The sequence below is a fragment of the Humulus lupulus genome, chromosome 4 (genome assembly GCF_963169125.1).
Source record: "Humulus lupulus chromosome 4, drHumLupu1.1, whole genome shotgun sequence".
In the NCBI taxonomy this organism is placed as follows: Eukaryota; Viridiplantae; Streptophyta; class Magnoliopsida; order Rosales; family Cannabaceae; genus Humulus; species Humulus lupulus.
The window spans coordinates 11919228-11940885 of record NC_084796.1 but is presented as its reverse complement, the minus strand read 5'-3'; the positions used below and the strand labels follow the sequence as shown (position 1 = coordinate 11940885).

Here is a 21658-nt window from a genome sequence, read left to right as displayed (position 1 = left end):
AAATCAAGATGATAATAGTTACATTACAAGTAATAAATTGTGTTGGCTATAATTAAATGTTAAATTTTGCCAATCAATCAATATGTATAGAAGTAGAAACCAATCCAATTAAAGTATTCATACTCAACTTTCATACAAGTAAGTCAAAATTTATGTAGCCATAATAAGTATTGTGACTACATAATGAGTAATGAAATCAATAGTCGCTAAATTAAGGTCTATTACAAATACCTTTTGTAATCTTTTTCTATGTTTCAATCAAGCTTTAGCTATAGCAATTATAGCAACTAACTTTGTGAGAAAAAATTGAACAATTCCAAAATTATTTCCTCCACTAACATTAAAATATTAATGTTTTTATATTAAAAAAAATTAACATATACCGATGTTGATAAATTATTTGTTAATTTTTCTATAAGGAAAAACCAAAAAATATCCCTTTTATCTTCCAAATAAAATATGAAAATTGCATACACATTGTCTATTATTTAGTCAAATTTAGAAATAAAATGCATAATGGTCCCATTTTGACAAAAAAAAATACTTATTTTTTCTGTTTAAATAACAATTATACAAAGATTTTTTAAAGTATTTAGATATTAATTAAAAAAATATTTTTTATGAGCAACTTAAAAATAATAAAATTATTCTAATTTAAAAAAAATAACTTCATAAAAATATCTTTTGAAAAAAATTTAGGATTCCAAATTTCTCAAAAAAAAATCATTTAAAATATGCCACAAAAAAAAAATCTTTTAAATAAAAAAATATTTTTATTTTTACCTAAACATTTTCTAAAGTATTTTTTTTTTAATCCTAGAAATTAAATACAGCTTAAAACTTAGCCAAACAAGTCAAATATATCTTTTATAAAGATGTTGGTGAAAGTGTAAAGACAATAATTAATTATTACATGGAAAATATCAAGAGCCCCATGATTGTTCGTTCCTTATTACTATAATTATTACTACTACTCATCCCAACAACACAGAGAAAGAAGAAAGAAAAAACAAAAACCCTCAGATTTGGTGATAGATTTATATAGAGTAGTCAACATGAGCAAAATGAAGAGATTTCTTTCCATGGTGTGCATTCCCAAAAAAGTTAGCCATATAATCCTGAAACAAGACCTCTCTGTAGCGAGGGGACCCATCTTTCTCCACCGCCTGAGGCAGCGGTCCAATCTTTTGGGTTGGTTTTGGGACGGTGAATATTGGGACTGACACTCTTGATTCTCTGCTCGTCGTTCGCACCCTGTGCTCTGCACTCTTGTACCTTCCATTGCTCATTATCTGAACACAAACGCAAACCACATCCACATCCACATCCATAATTACAAAAATACTATATTTGCAAATATGTTTACAAAAATACCAACTTGAATAAAGCTCTCCTATCATGTTATGTGGTCGGCATGAATCATTATAATTATATAAATTGTGTTATTATATTAGTTCTTATGTTCTTGAATTAAAATTATTTGATTGGATGGAGTAAGAACTAATAAAATAACATAATTTTAATTTAATTGATAAGTAAAAAAGAAATAATATGTAAATATGTGTTAATGAATAAAATTTTATTTTAGTAATTTTAGAAAAGTATGTAATATATATTTTTTAATACATTTTTCAAATTAATTTACATTTTTTATTAATTAAATACAATTTTATTTGACTTTTACAATTTTAAAATTAATTAATATAATTATTAAAAATAATTAATGAGTTTTTAGGAAATAAGTGCACCAATATGTTAATGTAAGGAACTTTTGTATTTAAAAAAAATATTAGGAACTTAAATGTTACTATTTCAAAAGATTAGAGACTTTTGCCTTAAAAAATATAGGGATTTAAATGCTACATTATCAAAAGATAAAAAACTTTTGCTTCTAATAACTTATTTGTTAATATATTTATGTCATTCGTTTATAATATATAACATTATTAATTTATTTAAATTTTAAATAATAATTTAATAAATTAATATATTTTCTAAATAAAACTAATGCATTTACCTATTACATTTAATATAAGATAATATACTATTTTGTTCTTCTAAATTTATACAGACTATTATATATGCTTTTCAGTTTTCATAAATACCAAAATGGTTGTTGTTTTGTTGTTCATACCAAAATGATACTTTAGATATCAAAGTTTTTTTTCAAAGACCGTTTTACCTTCATATGTATATATATATATATGTATATATTTTTCTATAATTAAAACTGTATTATTAATTCGTTTATTAAATTAATAATACTTAAATTGTATTTTTAAAAACATATAAACTTAAAGAAATAATAAAAAAAATTTTAAAATAACTACAAAATAAATAAAATCAAGTATTACATTTTATTATTATTTAATATTTGATTTTAACTTAAATAAACTTATACTATTAATACATTTAATTAAATGTATAAGTATGTAAATTTATTTATATTTTATTTAAGTTTTTAAAAATAAGTATAAATAACTTTAGTTATAAACAAAATATATAAGTAAGGGGTAAAAATGTTTTTGAAATAATAACTTTGACAAATAAAATAAGTCTAAGGTATTCTTTTGGTATGAATAGCAAAATAGATGATACTATTTTAGTATTTATGCAAAATATATGGTATTTTGCATAACCCAAAGTACATATTCTCTCAATCTAAATTAAATTTAAGAAGAAAGAAAAAAAAAAACTATGGACCTTAAATAGTATAAGGGATATGATTGTATGGAAAGGTTGATCAATTATTACCTGTAATGTATCACCAACATTAATGACCAAAGCACCAGAAATAGGAGGAATCTCCATCCATTGTCCTTTCTTTCCTTCAATATTGGTACTATCATCATCATCGTCATCGTCATCGTCATCACCATCATCCATTTCTTCTTCAATTTTCACGTAAAGTCCACCAATCCCATCTTGTAGCAACACAGTTAGGGCTCCCATGTCGGAGTGGCGGCCGACGCCGACGGTCAGCTCCGGATTAGGGCATGCCGGATAGTAATTCATGTTCACCATTTTGAGACCAATCAGAGCTTCAATAATCTCTGAGGACTCCTCTGATGGCACTCCAAGCTTAGCAATGAGAACTTCAAGTATTTTTTTCACCATGTTTATTGATGTCTTTAGATACTCAAGCGACACTTCCCTAAAAAATTATTACGTATTCATATAAAAATAGTGAAATAATGTTAATAATGTGTTTTGAAGAATAGGTGGTAGGAGATCTTACTTGCAATACTGGGGCCAATAAGCAAGAGCATCATCATCATTGGTATAAACCATACTCACATAATCTTTCCACTCCAAAGCAACCTCCTTCTCCGGCACAAAGCTCGTTCCGTACTTAACGTGCGGACTGGGGCTGACCCCTTTGAGAAACACAGCCTTCTTCTCAGCCTCTTGCTCAAAGAAACGAAACGCTGCGTTTTTAAGCGACTCCAGCAGCTCCAGCGGCACTCCGTGATTCACCACCTGAAAAAACCCCACACTCTCGGCGGCGCGAATGATCTCTTCCGCCGTTTCCTCCCGATCGGGACCGTCCAATTTCGACAGATCGATCGGCGCTACCCGATGCGGAGATGATGTGTCATTATTCGTCTTCTCTATGCGCTCCTTCGGCGGTTGCACGTATCTCTCCGGGACTCTCGACACGCCCAAATCGACTAGGCCTTTCACACCGTTGCCGTCTCTGACGACGAAGTTGAATAGAGAGTTTTCGTCGTTGAAAGTCGTTGCCATTTTTTTTTTTGCTTGCTTGATTTTGTAAGGAAAATTATATTAGAAACTGGTTGATACGATGTATGTATGTATATGTATTTATATACCTATAGTTATAGTTATAGATAGATAGTAGCAAGTATGAATATTAAGCGTAATTATTCATGCACTTTGATTCAAAACGGCGTGGTATGGGAGATACCACCAACCATTGTGTACTATATAGTTATAAATATATATTTGAAAAATGCTCTGGTAAATAATCAACTGGATAGCATGTGACAGAGTTGTTGTGTACCTTCCAAAGAGGCGAGTTTCAGTGGTTTTAATGCCACACCTTTAATAGTTTAAAAAGATAATATATTTATACTATAATAAGTGTACAATTTTGTTTATTATTGAGGAATCTAAAGCTAGATTTAATTTGTTTATATTGAGAAATCTAAAGCCAGATTTGTTAGCGCCTTACAGAGCAACTTCAGCGAAGCTCTTCATTTTTTAAGTTAAATTTGAGCTAAAATGGCTAAAAAAGTTATTTTAGAAGCTACTTTTAATTTAACATCTTCAATCACACTATCTATTATAGCTAACTATTAAATAATTTTTTTTTTTTATAGAACATACTTAATATACATTTTACTAAAATAATAATAAAATAGTAACAATGATGATACAATAATAATGTTACATCCAAATTTAGAGAATAAAAATTATGGTCTCAAAATGTAGGCTCGTAAAATGTGAGCTCGAAATAAGCGAGTACGCCACATCATCAACATATGCATGAACTGAGTTTGATAGTTTCGCTTGGTATCAATGTGACGACGATGGGATTGGTGAGCTCGAAGCCACACGCGGTCTCGAAGGTGTTTCGAGGTTACAAGTCAAGCTCGAAGCCACAATTGATCAACTGCAGGGGTTCAACACTTGTATAAATTTCCTGATTTGTTCTTATTGGTGATTGAGCACTAATCGGGAAGGTTCGAGCCTGAGCATTGCAAGCTCGAAGGGGATGATCTCGATAAAGTTACTGGCTAAGGACGAGGTTAACCAGAATGACGAGCTCGTGATGTTGGTCGATCTCGAAGGCGTGTAAATTATGCGTTCGAAGTCGGTAATTTAGTTTGAACACGATTACTTTTTCAAAATCTCTATTACTCGGGGATTTGTTGTAATTTGATAATTAATCCCGATTATTATGGGATATTTGTAATTAATGCATTTATTTGTATTTATTTCGAATTTAAATTGTAAATTCCTGAAATAAAAGGAAATATATTTTGTAAACCAGGCTATATATAGACTGGAGAATTTCATTTGTAAACATGGACAATTTGGCATTGAGAATACTCTGCAGAATTGCTTTCAAAAAGCTTTGAGAGAGTTCCACCACTCAATAATATTGACTCGTGGACTAGACAGATTTTAACTGTTAAACCACGTAAAATCTCGTGTGTGTTTTATTAGTTTTCTTAAATCATTGTTTAGTGCTCTTCTTATCTAAGTTGACGAAAAATAGCGTCAACAGTTTAGTGCTTTCATTGAGAGCATTAAGCAAGTCATTAGACTGTTTAATCAAAGACCTCCTGAATTATCAATGGCCGCCACAAACAACCCCAGCACTGGTGGGCGACTCTTGCCCCAAATACCAGAGGAACAAACTCCTCGCACTGAAGACTACCCATGTCGACTTGTGATAACTCTACAAAATAGAGTTATTTTACCACTTTTTATGTGCTAATTGTTGCTTAATTCTTGAGTTTTTAAGTAATTTATTAAGTTTTTAAGTAATTTTGAATTTATTAGGTTTATTTTAATTTTATATATTTTTGTGTATTTTTATAGTTATTTTGTTGTAAAATGTTGTAGTTAATTATTTGGATTATTATTGTTTAATTTGAGGTAAAAAAATGTTGTATTGTTGAACTTAAATGTTAAATATAAATTAAGTTTTAATTAATATTTTCATGGAAGTTATGTTGTATATTTTATTATTAAAATTATTTAGTTTTAATTTAATTTATGTGTGTTTTATAGGAGATATGTTGTATTTTTTGGCTCTTGAAAAGCAAGAAAAAGAAGGAAAAATTGTGGCATTTATGAAATTCAGGCCCCTGCCCAGCCATGCACCACACGGGCCCAGGCCCAATCGTAACAGCCTTCCTCAGCAGCCAGCCCCACTCAACTCCAACGAAGCCCCAGCAGCAAGCACCCCACGGTCATCCGTCCAGCAGCTTCTCCAGCTTCGGCCCAATCACTCCACTAGGCCCGCCTGGCCATTTCCTTCCAACTGCTCCATCAGCCATTCAGCCCAGCCCATTCAGGCCTCACAACCAGCCATCCCAGCCGTGCAGCCACCCAATGCCAGTAGCCACCATGCCTTTTCCCCTTGTTTTTCCTTGAGCCCACAAAAGCACCTTGTCCCCTTGTCCTTTTTGTTTAAAAATACCATATTTTTACTCAACTTTTCTACACATTTTACCCCATAACATCATCATTACACCCTATAATTTACCCCTATTTGCCATATTATTATTAATTTAATCAATTTAATTAACTTTAATTGATTATTTTAATATTCTCATTTTGGCTATAAATAGGGAGTTTTGAAGACCATTTAGGGGTGCTTATTTTGGGAGAGGTTACACTACACAAGTTCTACACTTTCAAGACCTCTCCATTCTCTTCATTGTTTTCTTCTTTTTGGTCATTTTTTCTATGAGTTTTTATAGGAAAAATTTGGGGGTTCCTCCTCCAAATTTTCCTATTTATGTTTGTAATTTTTTAGTTTGTAATTTCTATTCTAGTTATGAGTTTCTAATCTTTTTAAGATTATTAAGGTGATGATGAAACAATATATAACTAGATAGTGTTTATTTTGCATGTTGATTTCCCATTTTGTGCAATAAAGTTTATGAATTTTCTTCTTCAAATATTTTCTTTCATCTTAAATATCATGTATTTTTTATTGTTAGCACATATTTACACTTTGTTCTTCATTAGTGCAAAAACATAATATTCTTTGTGTAAGATATGTCATTAAATTGTACACATCCAATGCTTAGAACAAAAATATTATGTTTTGCCTTATAAATAATGTTCGTTGATTTATTTGTTATTTCATTAGATTGATTTCCATTAAATACTTTGAAATTATAATTTTAAAAAGTGAAGATAAATCCTACAATTTTATGATAATTTATGCTTAAAAAGAATATCTATTTTGAATGAGTGTTAGTGATTAATTTCTACTATTAATGAAACTTGGGAATCAATATACTTATAACTATTATTGAACTTATATTTTGTAGATTCTAATACCTTAATAATCTTATTTTACCATCTTGATTTTTACTATTAATTTATGTTTATATATTGTCTTTAATTTCTTTATTATTGTCTCTTATTTGATTTTATTATCACAAATTCTCATCAATCTTTGGAGCTAGGTTAGAATTTATTAATTTTGGTTTAAAATAGTTTTCTTTTTTATTTTAGACAACTCCTTTGGGTTCGATCTCGTGCTTACACGAACGCTATATTCCATATACGATTCGTGCGCTTGCGAGTATAAATTTTTAAAACATACCCGTTTTGGGTCCATCAACCTGGGAAGCAGCCCATGGCTAACTAGGGCCCTGAGGAGAGGAGAAATTCATCCAATTCCCAGGGACCACCTACTCCCAGGCCTGATGAGGATCTCTATTATAATTCAGAGAGATATGTTCCTATTGTTGAACTGGAGAATCGCCAATTACGCCAACAATTGGCAGAAGCTACAAGGCGCAACGAAGAGTTGGCTAGATAGGCTGCTGAGGCCCAGACACCATCTCGGAGGCCAAGAGGACGTCCCTGAGGAAGCATGGCCGCCAGGAGAGCTGAGCAAGGGGCCCAACAGGCTCAGCCGAGGCCCATAACAAATCTTGGTGATGAATGCCCCAGGAGAAACGCTCGGGCTGAGGCTATTGACAATCCGACTGCGGAGTTGTTTACAGGAATGAGGAATAACCGAGCTCCTCCAATAGCTCAGAACCCGAACCCTGAAACAGTAAGAAACAACCCAATACCTATACAGACCCATTATGGACCATCCATGCCCAACAATGGGAGGCAACCACTGTCACCAATAAGGCATTCTCCCTCTCCAATAAGACACCCCTCACTAATTCGAGAGGCCCCACGGCCTGCACCACAAAGGCCCTCTCGCAGTGGCAGTCGAGATGGGAATCATCAGGCCAGACCCGGACATAGGAATGAAAGGGAGGCTAATTAAGAACACAGGGCTCCCCAACCGTCGGGAAACCATGTATCGAGATCACAAACAGTTGGGGCGAGGAGGCCAGTGGATGATCCCCCTCATAACCACCGAGCCTCTCAGCCAGAAAGAACTATTATCTTTGTAAGCGGGAGCTCAGATTACACCCAGTCCGTAAGCATATATAATACCGAGCCTAGGAATGTTGGGAATCGGGGGAATCATCCTGACCTTCAGGATCACCTGAACCATAACCGGGGGCAGGCTAATCCCATAAACCCTGACTTACGCGACCATTTAAACAATCGAAAGCAGCCGATATATGGAAACCAGAATAACCCTATACCGGGACAAGGGGCTGGAGATTTTATAAACAATAACCAGCTCCCCCAAGTTCAAGCTTGGCCTCCAGTGGACCTGGTCGGGGAGAGAAAAAACCAGCTCAAAAGAGCATTCAGGCTCTTACAGGATGAAAGGAATAAGGATAAGGCTGAAGACTCCGATGAGGAGCTCGAGCCTTTCGCCCCGCATATCTCCAACACTCTATTTCCGCAGGGGTTTATAATACCCCATGTAGCACCATTTGATGGGAACTCAGACCCACACAATCATCTGAGCACTTTCAATACCATCATGCGAGCCAGAAATGTTGGTTATGAGCTCCGATGTATGTTATTCCCGGCTACCCTGACAGGACTAGCAAAAAACTGGTTCGAGAAGTTTAGAAGACAATTGATCTCATCTTGGGATCAGCTAGCAAGGGAATTTAAGAAGCAATTCAAAGCCATGGTAGGCGTCAGACCCGAAGCCTCAACTTTAACCAACGTCAGACAACAGCGGGGAGAATCACTGAAGAGTTACCTTACAAGGTTTAATATAGAAGTGGCTCGGGCCTGCAACGTCGATGACAGTGGCCACATGATGGTTGTAAGAGTTGGTATATTACCAAGGAGTCCCCTTTGTGAGGATTTGCAAATAAAACCCATAAGGTCATTAACTGAGTTCAACATAAGGGCCCAGAGATTTTTCAATGTAGAAGAGGCGAGGTCAACATTAAACCTGACCTCTCAGCCCGCAATGACAAATGTTAACTCAACCTCGACCTCGGTGGCCCCATCGATGTCAAGACCCTCTGGGGATAACCCTTCAAAGAGGAAGAAAAATGAAGGGAATAACCCCGGGCTGACGGAGGGAAAAAGAAGAAAGGAGACAAGTACTTCTCCATTTACACAGTGTACACCGAGCTCAATGAGACTCGGGAGAATATATTTATTGCCAATGAGAAGCAGGTCCCATTTAGACGACCTGACCCAATGTGGAATCAAAAGGTAAAGAGAGACCCCAATAAATATTGTAGATACCACAGAGACGTCGGACACACAACTGATGAGTGCCGATAGCTAAAGGACGAGATCGAAGGCTTGATCTCGAGGGGATATTTTGGATAGTATGTAAAAATTCGCAATCTAAATCAAGCCACAATAAGTTAAAGGGCAACAACTTCACAACCTTCCCAACAGAACAACTCCCGGGCACGGGAGGATGATCGACCTCCCCCAATAGATAGAGAAGATGTGGTAACTATCTCTGGGGGACCATATATTGCAGGATCGGGCAGAAACGTCCAAAAGAGATACGTTAACGAGCTAAATACTAGGGACGGTTCTCCCTATGAACCCGAACTCGAGCTCCAAAGCAACAAAGGGTTGAAACCCAACCCATCACCTTTACCGAAGAGGATGTGTCACATGCCTAGTTTCCTCACAACGACCCTCTAGTCATCACTCTTTAGCTCGCAAACAGGAGGGTACGCAAGGTCCTGATCGATAACGGGAGCTCTGTGAATATCCTTTACAAGGCCACTCTAGAAAAGATGGGACTCACGCTTTGAGATTTGAAAGCCTATGCGACCATGTTGTACGGATTTTCAGGAGACGAGATCCGTTGAACTCCCCGTGACCTTGGGAGATTATCCAGTCTCGATAACCAAGATGATGGAGTTCATGATGGTGGATGCCCCGTTGGCCTACAACATACTGCTCGGGAGACCCGCCCTGATTGGGCTGGGGGCAGTATCGTCTGTCAGGCATCTAGTCATCAAGTTCCCGATGTCTAGTGGCATCGAGATGCTGAAGGGAGACCAACTCGCGGGAAGGTAATGCTACAGCATTTCCATGAGAGGGAAAAACCAAACAAGTGCCTAGACACTTGTGGTCATTCAGGAGATGGACGGATCTGTCTTCGAGATAGAAGAGGAGATTGACCCTAGAGTCGAAGCAAGGGTCGATCTCGAACTAATGGAGGAACACGAAGAAGTGGAGCTCGATGAAAAGGATACCACGAGGGTGGTAAAAACAGGAAAAAACCTTTCTGAAAATGCAAGATAGAAATTAACTTTCTTTTTTAAAGAAAACCAGGACGTGTTTGCATGGTCGCACTCAGACATGGTAGGAATTAGTCTGAATGTCATAAGCCATGCACTAAATATCAATAAAAGCTTCCCCCTGAAGCAGCAAAAATGAAGGCTCCTGGACGATGATAGAAAGAAGGCCCTCAAAGAAGAGGTCGAGAGGTTAAAAGCAAATCGGTTTATACGAAATGTTTTTTACCCTGATTGGATCTCCAATCCGGTGTTGGTCCCAAAACCCAACGGCAAATGGAAAACCTGCATCGACTATTCAGACCTCAACAAGGTGTGCCCCAAAGACTGATTTCCCTTACCTCGAATAGACCAGCTCGTAGATGCCACTGTAGGCCACGACATCATGTCATTCATGGATGCTTCTTCTGGATATAACCAGATTGTCATCCATGCACCTGGCCAAGAACATACGAGCTTTGTAACCGATAAGGGATTGTATCTCTACAACGTCATGCCTTTCGGGCTCAAAAATGTTGGAGCCACATACCAAAGGCTGGTAAATAGGATGTTAGCTGAAAAAATAGGGAATAACATGGAAGTTTATGTGGACGATATGTTGGTCAAATTTAAACATAACAATAACCATGTGGACGATCTTGCTAAGTATTTTGCTGTACTTCGAAAATACAACATAAAACTTAACCCACAAAAATGCTCATTCGAAGTATCTTCGGGTAGGTTCCTTGGATTTATAGTAAATGCTCGGGGAATAGAGGTTAATCCAGACAAGATCAAGGCGTTAATAGGCATACCTTCACCTAAAAAACATAAAGATGTCCAAAGCCTGACTGGACGAATGGCGGCCTTATGTTGGTTTATCTCGAAATCTACAGACCGTTGCCTCCCATTTTTTAATCTTTTAAGAGGGGCAAAAGTTTGAGTGGTCGGAGGAGTGTGAACTCGCGTTTCAAAATCTTAAGAAACATCTCACCGAACCACCAATCTTATCTAAAACTAATACAGGAGAAATTTTGTACTTATACCTCGCCACGACCGAGCACGCCATTAGTGCAGTACTGGTATGGGAGGATAAAAAAATACAAAAACCTGTATACTATGTTAGCAAGAGATTACTGGGGGCAGAATAAAGATATCCATTAATGGAGAAACTGGCTCTATGCCTAATGCACGCATCTCGAAATCTTCGACCCTATTTCTAAGCACACCATATCCATGTATTGAATGACCAGCCACTGAGGTAGGTTTTATCCAAGCCTGAAGCATCCAGAAGACTATTGAAGTGGGTTGTTGAGCTCGAACAATTCGAGATCACTTATCACCCGAGAACAACAATCAAAGGACAAGCTCTAATAGATTTTATTGTCGAATGTACTGGGATCTCCAACGATGAAGTTGTAACCCCAGCCCGCAAGCTGTGGAAACTTTATGTCGATGGATCCTCTAATGAAAATGGATCAGGGGCAGGCATCATTCTAATTACCCCAACAGGAAATCGCTTCCACTCGGCAGTAAGGTTTGGCTTCGAGGCATCAAACAACGAGGCTGAATACGAGGCGTTATTAACAAGACTTTGAATAGCCACCGAGCTCAAAGAAAATGCCATACATTGTTATAGCGATTCACAGTTGGTTGTTAACCAAGTCCTGGGGGAGTATCAGGCTCGTGATATAAAAATGGTCGCGCACCTAGAGAAGGTAAAGGCAGCACTCGGAGGGTTTGAGTTCTATGCTATAGAACAAGTCCCTCGAGAGCAAAATTCAAATGCAGACGCATTAGCCAGGCTCGCCACAACTAACGAGGTTGACACACTAAACGTGGTCCCCATCAATCCATTTAAGTCTTTTTCAACTGTATAGTCCCATACCTACACAGTCTTAGAATCATCACACTTGACCTTCCCCAGGTGATGTGGGATTGCACAGCTTTACCCAGTCTTCCCCCCTACGGATCATGGGATACTGACTATTACAATCACCCCCCTTTGGGGTCTGATGTCCCCGTCGGCCACACTTCCGGCTAGGTCAAGGCTTTGATACCAAGTTGTAACGCCCTGGTTACTCCAAGACTGTTACTGTGTGTTAGAGAATATATATTATTGCTCAATGGAAATATGGAAAAACCAAAATACAACTCTATGCAAAGAATATAATAGACAAGGTAATTGATTAAATAAATATTACAACTCAATTGCTCAAAATACAAGTAAATAGAAATTAGAGAAGGGCAAGAATTATAAGAACTAAAACCCTAAAACAAAAGATACCAATGAATATGTAAATAGAAATAGAAGTAGAGGATTACAAACTCAATACACTAATAATACAAGAAAAACAACAGAATGAAAAGATCAATGAAAAAAGAAACTCTCACACAACCAAAGTATAGAGTAGTGGGGATCACCAACTTGAACAAGGTTCAAAACCTTTGTCCAAAAGCTTATTTCCCCCTATTCTCTAAGCACTAAGGGATCTCTCTAGGAAATAACTCTCTGGAATTATCAAGCCTCTATGGTATATTTTCCAGCCAAGTGCTTTGTGGATGGAAAATGGTGTGTCTTACAAGTGAACATTAGGCTTCTATTTATAAAGTTTGAGATACCCCTTTGAATTTCAAATTTCACCAACCCCCATGGTTGTTACCAATGTTTAATTAGATGTTTATGGAATTAAAATGCAGATTTTGGAGTTATTTGGGATGTTAGAACCGTTCAATTTGGAAAAAACTGAAAAACCAAATAGGTTGTCAGCCTCACTGGCTGCGGCCAGGACTTTTCAGTGGCCACGGCCACTGGCTTCTGTCCCCAAGGCCACGGCGACAAGCCATTTTCAGCACAAAAAGTCATTTTTTCAAAACGTTCTAGAATGTCCCAAATAATTTCCCACATGATTTTGTAACTTCCAAACACCTATTGGGAGTTAAAAACATATCTCCAACAACCATATTTCATCATGGCTTTGTGAAATCCAATCTCAAATGTGTAACATATAATATACACATTATTGGGTAATATTTGGGAGTTACAAATTTGTAACTGATTTTGTAACTCCAAAATATGTCATATTTGGGCACACATATGTGTCTAATTTTGTGACTCTCAATAATATGTTACAAGGTGTGACAAATTACATTTGTGTGACAAATCACATTTTGTCACATTATTTAATCTAACATTGTATTATTTGAAATAATATAACATTGTGAACTTTAAACAATGCTTAACTCGCTAAACGAGTCATTGGGTTATAAACGCGCATCTAGGTGTTATTAATAGGCCAGGGTGAAAATCTCTATTAAAAGGAATGAATATATTTTATTTAAAGCATTAAACTATACATGAGCCCATAAAGTGTTTACAAAGTTATTTACAATCCAAAATGGTCATTACAGTGTAAAAATTACAACTTGCCGACCTAAGCAGCAAAAATAGGGTTAACCCCTAGTTCCTCTGAGAAACACCTTGGCCGTCGTGGTCAAGTGGCCGCATATGTACACATCGCCACCTAAGCACTCAAGGATGGGTGAGCTTTTCTTTCCCTTTACCTACACCACATAGCACCTGTGAGCCAAGGTTCAGCAAGAAAACTTATTACTGCATGTATGTAATATCAATAAATGATTTTGGTTATCATGTTGGGGCTTGCAACCCAATCATATAAGTGACTAATAAGTCACAAACTTGAACTAGATAAGTAACTAATAAGTCACGAACTTAGGCTCCGCACCCTAAGCCATGTGACATTACGGTCACCTGAGCCTTTTGGCTCTGGCTCTAAGTAACTAGCTTTTAGACTAGACAAGCGCTTTAGTTTTCATCAAACTTAAGGTCGGTCAAGCATTTCATGCTTATGTTGATAATGCTTATGTCGATTAGATCTAATCTTCTTGGCTTGTGTTAAACACACTAATACCGTTCTTGACTCATATGTCAATGTTATATTATTTCATATAATATAATGTTAGATTAAATAATGTGACAAAATGTGATTTGCCACACCTTGTAACATATTATTGAGAGTCACAAAAATTAGACACATATGTGTGCCCAAATGTGACATATTTTGGAGTTACAAAATCAGTTACAAATTTTTAACTCCCAAATATTACCCAATAATGTGTATATTATATGTTACACATTTGAGATTGGATTTCACAAATCCATGATGAAATATGGCTGTTTGAGACATGTTTTTAACTCCCAATAGGTGTTTGGAGGTTACAAAATCATGTGGGAAATGATTTGGGACGTTTTGGAACGTTTTGGAAAAATGACTATTTTGTGTTGAAAATGGCATGTGGCCGCGGCCTGGGGGACAGAAGCCAGTGGCCGCGGCCAGTGAGGCTGACAGCCTATTTAGTTTTTCAGTTTTTTCCAAATTGAACGGTTCTACCATCCCACATAACTCCCAAATCTCCATTTTAATTTCATAAACATCCAATTAAACATTGGTAACAGCCATGAGGGTTGGTGGAATTTGAAATTCAAAATGGTATCTCAAACTCTATAAATAGGAGCCTAATGCTCACTTGTAAGACACGCCATTTTCCATCCACAAAGCACTTGGCTGGAAAATACATCTTGAGGCTTGATTATTCCAGAAAGCATTTCAAAAAATCTGTGAGAGATCCCTTAGTGCTTTAGTTAGGGGGAAATAAGTTTTTGGACAAAGGTTTTAAACCTTGTTCAAGTTGGTGATCCCCAACCCTCTTCACTTAGGTTGTGTAAGTGAGAGTTTACTATTGTTTTGTTCTTGCATTTTCTCTATTTCTTTTCTTCTTATTTTCATTTTCTATTTACTTGTAACTTTTGTTTAGTGTTTATCCAAAAAAACAGCTGTTGATGACGTGGCAAGAATTTTTGACATGTGGCCGACACATGGCAGAGATGCTTCTCGCCTATCGACCAGAGATACTTCCATATGCGGAGGCAAGTTTTATATACGACTAGACTGGTCGTATACTCCGTGTATATATGAATAAATCTATACAGTTGTAATGGTATCCGAGAATATCTCTTCATTATAACCTGAAGATCCGTTTATTAAGGAAAGATATGATTAATTGACTCATGTAACCCTCCTTGAGCCTATAAATATACAAGAAATAGCTCAAGAGGGGATCTTTTGATCTTTTTCCGAATTTCATTACTATTATACATCGTTTGTATTGTCTTCTCCTTCTAAGGTCTGTGAAACTCAGGAACCCTAGTTCTTTGATCACACCTTTGAAGCTCAATATTAATAATAGTATCAAGTGGACGTAGGTCATTACCAATCACTGGGGCCGAACCACTATAATTCTTTGTGTCCTTTACTTTCCATTAGATTGTTTTCTCAAGCATCGTACTAATCTCCTGTCGTTTATTTGACTCCGTGTCGTTGACCAAAACGAGGGTCAACATTCTAGTGCTTTCATTGAGATCTTGACAAAGAATCTAATGGCAAAAACTACCAAGAAGACTGGACAGGCTATCGCTACACCATCCCAGCCTCCTCCCCCAAATGTGGCTGAAGACGAACCTCACTTGGAGTTTGATGAGGAGAAGTTGGATTCCGAGTCCCTGAAGGCAACACTGGGCGTGTTGCAAGATGAGTTGGCCAATCTGAGGGTCAATCAAGAGAATGCTGTCGAGATAATGGCGTCGCAGCAAAGGGAGATAGAGCGCCAGCGCCAAGAGCTAAGCAAGCGGCAGGCGGAGATGGACCGTCGACAGAGGGATGCCATGGCACCCCTTGAAGCAGCCATCCAGCTGGCTAGCAATTAGGCTGTGCCAGCCTCCCAGCCAGATCAGCTACCAAATGGGCCACCTCAAGGGGGTCCCAATCCTAGCCCTCCGCTCCAGCCAGTAAGCTCTTAGAGGCCGAAGCAGCCACCTATGCCTTAGGATGATGTCCCATCTAGGGATCCTGAGCCGCAGCCTCCGTCTCAGGCTGGTCAAGGCAATCCCCCGCGCCCAAGGCAGAATAGGGCCGGGCAACAGCCCCACAGCCCTAGACGCCCAGGGGGTGAAGAGCCACATCCACCGAGCAGGGGGCAGCATCCTTCTGCCAACAGGAGGAACTCAGAGACAGGCTCAGCGGTCAGGGGTCAGGGGCCCCCCACGGAATGACAATGCACAGGGACCACCGACCAGCGCAGGCCTCCCCCTAACACTCGGGAAATGCCAGCCCAAGGAGGCAACAGAGGGAATAGTTGGTCGCACCATAGCCAGCCATGGTTCAGAGATGGCCACGACTACAATGAAGCCGACTATGGCAGGGGAAATGCTGGTCGGAGGAACGAAGAGAGAGGTGGAGGCAGGAGCCCCCCACCAAGAGAAGACCGACCAGCAGGTCATAACGCTGGAGGGCAGCCCAGGTAGAATAACGTCTTTAGTCGGCTCGGAGCCAGCAAGCAGCGGCAAAGAGACGATGATTTAAGGGATGTACTCAATGACCACCGAGAAAGTCACGATGAGTACATTCCCCCGGCACCAGAGGCCCCAGCAATCCTGGAAGCTGTTTAGGCTCAAATCGATGCCCTGAACTAGGCTGTGCAGTAGCTGGTCGGGGGGCGAACATCACACATTGAGTACGATCGGAGGAGAGGCACCCCTTTCGTACAGAGGATTGCTGTGGCAGAAACCCCCAGTAAGTTCAAGATGCCAACACTGCCAAATTTCGACGGGTATGGAGACCCAGTATCTCATGTCAACAAGTTTGAGATACAAATGGACATTCAGAAAGTTTCTGAAGATGCTCGCTGCAGGATCTTCCCAGCCACACTTTCTGATGTCGCCCAGGAGTGGTTCTTTAAGTTCCCTCCTGCGAGTATAGTCTCCTGGGAGATGTTCGTGAAGGAGTTTTATGGACAGTTCAATGCGGGTCGTGTGCACCCTATTGAGGTGAACCAACTGGTCGAGATGCGCCAGAAAGAGGGGGAGCCCTTGAAGGAATACGTTCAGCGCTTTATGCGAGCTGCAGCTAGAGCCAAGACTGTGGGCGATGAAGGCAAGATGATGACCCTAACTGCTGAGGTTAGACGTCATTCTCCCCTCTGGAGTAGCCTCAGAAAGCATGGGGTTAAAAGTACCCAGGAGTTTTTAGATCGAGCTGATCGGTACATCAAGCTCGAGGACACGATTGCCAATGAAGGGAAATCGCCAGCAAAAGACAAGGGGCCCAAGGAAGAGCCCGCCAAAGCTGCCAACGTTTCGAAGCCCAATGGCAACGACAACGGCAAAAGCAACGGGAATGACAATGGTAAGAATGGTGGAAAACGGGCGAGCAACAAACCCTCGACCTCCGAGAGTAAGCGCCCCAAAGGTAATCGGTATGAACCGAGATTCACCAATTATACTGCCCTTGTTGAAAACCAAGCCGAGGTCTACCAGGCGACCAGCTTAAGCGTGCCCTACAAACGACCCGCACACATAAGAAAAGATATATCCAAGAGAGATTCAACAAAGTTATGTCATTTTCATAACAACTATGGGCACGACACTAATGAGTGTAACCAACTGAAGGACAAAATTGAGTTCCTGATAAGATAGGGACATTTAAGAAGATATGTACGAGCCGCAGGAGGTTCTCAGCGAGAATCTCAAGGTGGCAACGAGTTGGCGCCTGCACGCCAACGCTCGCCACCTTTACAGCTAGCCCCCGTGGTAGTACACTACTCACCATCTGCGAAGGCCCACATCTTGCAGGAGATAGTGGGAAAGCGAGGGAAAGATATGCTCGAACCCTGCACCACGACTAGGACATCGAGATGATGAGTGTTGAGGATCGAGCACCAAAAAAGGCTCCAACAGAGGGTGAACTGATCACCTTCTCTGACGACGACGCCCAGCACGTGCGATTCCCACACTCCAATCCGCTAGTTGTGGACGTGCAGATCGTGAAAATGATGGTGAAAAGGGTGTTGGTCGATACAGGAAGTTCGGTCAACATCTTATACAAGTCCTCGCTATAAAGGATGAAGTTGTCCGTGAAAGACCTGGAACCATGCAACCAAACCATTTATGGTTTTTCCGGAGAAGGGCTCGCCCCAGTAGGGTCGATTAGACTCCCAGTCACAGCAAGCACTACACCTACTAACAGGACATTACTCACTACTTTTATAGTAGTTGATTGTCCTTTGGCATACAACGCTGTGATAGGGAGGCCAATTTTGGTCGATCTGCAAGCCGTCACCTCCATTTGGCACCTCGCTATGAAATTCCCAACGGACGCAGGGATAGGATGTGTGTTAGGAAACCAGAGGGAAGCGAGGGAATGCTACAACGCCTCGATCACCAAGGCAAAGAAGGGTGTATCGAGAGATGCCACTGGAATGGAGTTGCAAATGGCAACTGATGTTCAGGCCCGCTCAGGTGATAATCTCACCAAATAGGGCGTTGCCCAAAGTGAGGATAGGGACTTAGATCCTCGCTTTGGTGATTTTGAAGAAGAAGTGGGACCCATAGAGGACCTTGAAGAGGTCAAACTTGATGAGGAAAATCTGACCAGAGTTGTGAAAGTCGGTAAAAACTTAGAGACAACAACAAAACAAGCACTGGTGGAATTCTTAAGGAGGAATCGGGATGTCTTCGCCTGGTCGCATAAAGACATGGTCGGGATAGATCCTGTAGTCATCTGCCATGTCCTAAACATCGACAAAAGCTTTCCAACAGTGCAAAAAAAAAGTAGGCTGCTCGACAAAGATAGATCAAGGGCCTTGAAAGAGGAAGTCGAGAAGCTGAAGGAGAATGGGTTCATCAGGGTGGCGTTTTATCCATCGTGGGTTTCTAATCCCGTATTAGTGCCTAAGCCGAATGGCAAGTGGCGTACGTGCGTGGATTTTACAGACCTAAATAAAGCCTGCCCCAAAGACTGTTTCCCACTCCCGAGGATCGACCAGCTGGTCGATGCCATTGCAGGGCATGAGATCCTCTCATTCATGGATGCATACTCCGGGTATAATCAAATAAGTATGCATCCCCCTGATGAGGATCACACTAGCTTTCGAACTGGCAAGTGCAAAGGATGCTAATACTCTAAACATAGTGCCAGTAGAATGACTATCAGTACCAAGCATCCAAGCAGCAGAAACCACTCTGGTAATCCAGATGGCGGATACGTGGATGGCACCGTATGTACAGTATCTATCAAGCAGCATGCTACCAGCGGACAAAAACAAAGTCAGGACCCTTCAGCGGCAAGCTGCTAGGTATATCCTGGTCGATGGGATCCTGTACCGAAGGGGATACTCACTGCCACTTCTTAGATGTATTACCAAGGAGAAAGCCAAAGAGTTGATGAAAGAGGTGCACAAAGGTTTTTGCGGGGACCACGCTGGGGGGCAAAGTTTGTCAAAAAAGATCCTAAGGCAGGGCTATTTCTGGGCAACATGAAGACTCAATGGAGTTCGTGCGGAGATGTGACAACTGTCAGAGATTTTCGTAAATCCCACGAGTAGCTCCCAACAAATTAAAGCAGATGCAAAGTCCATGGCCCTTCGCAGTTTGGGGGATAGATCTAATCAGATCTTTGCCTACAGGAAAAGGTGGTGTAAAGTATGCAGTGGTTGTCGTCGACTACTTCACCAAATGGGCCGAGGCTGAGCCACTCGCAACCATAACGACCAAGAAAGTGCTTGACTTTGTAGTCAAGAACATCATTTGTCGCTATGGATTACCAAGGAAGATAGTCTCGGATAACGACACCCAGTTTGACAGTGATCTATTCACGGACTTCTACAAATGACATGTTATTATCAAAAGCTTTTCTTCAGTCGCTCATCCCCAAGAGAATGGGCAAGTCGAAGAAGTTAACAAAACTCTGAAGGATACCCTAAAGAAAAGACTTGAAGAAGCTAAGGGAGCATGGCCGAAGTAGTTGCCTGAAGTTCTTTGGTCATACAGAACATCCCACCGAACAGCAACAGGTCATACCCCGTTTTCCTTAGTGTATGGGTATGAAGCTATGTTGCCGGTCGAGTTAGATCCACCCTCACACCGCAGATTAACATACGATCAAGACTCTAACAACCAATTATTGATGGAATCCTTGGACTCAATTGATGAGAAGTGTGAACAAGCTCAGCTCCGAGTAGCTGCGTACCAGCAAAAGGTCGCCCAGTATTTAAACTCTAAAGTGCGAGAAAGAAAATTCAGTGTTGGAGACCTTGTACTCCGAAGATTTTTTCTAAACACCCGCGACCAAGCTACTGGAGTACTTGGGCCTAATTGGGAAGGGTCATACCAGATTGATGAGGTCCTTCACCCAGGCACTTATAAACTTGCACGCTTAAACGGAGATCTCGTTCCTCGCTATTGGAATGGAGAACACCTGCGCAAGTATTACCAATAAACAATTCTTCTTAAAGAATTGCCTTGTATTAATTTGACTTTTTACAAGTTTTGAAAATGTGTAAGATCTTATTGATCACTCGTGCATACATGTTTAGTCCATTTATTATGAGAAATAAAAGGGACTGTGCGCAACCAGTCATTTCTTGCCAACTATTGTATTTATTACAAGCATTTGCTCATTACATGTGTTGTTTTGCTGTATTATAATGCTAATCATATTGCTACGAGCAGTAATGTTCGAACAGGTTCTGGTCAAGGCAAGTGACCAAGGATCTAAAGCTCCTCGATCACTTGAGGGGCATATAAGGTACAAGTAAGCAAAGCATATCGTTAAAAGGTATGTAAACACATGAGCAAAATAAGTGAAAGCATGCTAGGGCACTAAAAGTATTTTTCAAAATTTTGTTATTTTGTTAAATCAAGCCAAAGTGCTATGCTAAGTTCGGTCATGCGAACAAATGTTATAATAATATGCAAATATATTATAATGTCAAAATGTATCCTTTTACACCGCGAGCAGTTGCTGCTCGGATGTAATTGTTCAAATAAAAGTAAAAGCTGCCCATGCAGCAATAAAAAAATATATTGTCTTGACATCACGACCCATAGGTCGTGTAGTTAAAATGATAAAATATAAATAGAATAAGCTTAGGGAGTTGGAGGATCTTGAGGAGCTGGGGGATCTTGAGGAGGGCCTTGATCGACGACGTTTGCAAGCTCATTATCTGCCCCATCCATCCTAGTGGCTAGCGAGATCTCAAGGGAAGCAGGAATCCTCGCCCTTTCTTCCTCTGCCAGTTGAGTGGCACAACAAGCGAGCTCGACGTTTCTTGCATTCTCAAGAAGGTAATTGAAGTTGGCACCCTGTTTGTGCTTCCAGAAATCATAGAAGCATCGGAGAGTGGCATTCTTATACCTTTCCAAGTTGCTGGCATTGGCTTTCTCAAGCTCCTCGATCTGGCCC

The 21658-nt window shown here is 39.7% G+C and overlaps 1 protein-coding gene across 1 annotated transcript; it reads right to left on the bottom strand.

The window, feature by feature from the left end:
* Positions 1-841: 841 nt before the first annotated feature.
* Positions 842-3747, bottom strand: LOC133828826 (scopoletin 8-hydroxylase). The gene is made up of 3 exons (XM_062258918.1): positions 3239-3747; positions 2755-3154; positions 842-1292 (listed from the first exon to the last, which is right to left on the bottom strand). Exons 1-3 carry the CDS (start codon positions 3745-3747, stop codon positions 1038-1040), a joined length of 1164 nt encoding a protein of 387 aa, XP_062114902.1. The 3' UTR covers positions 842-1037.
* Between the last annotated feature and the right edge of the window lie 17911 nt (positions 3748-21658).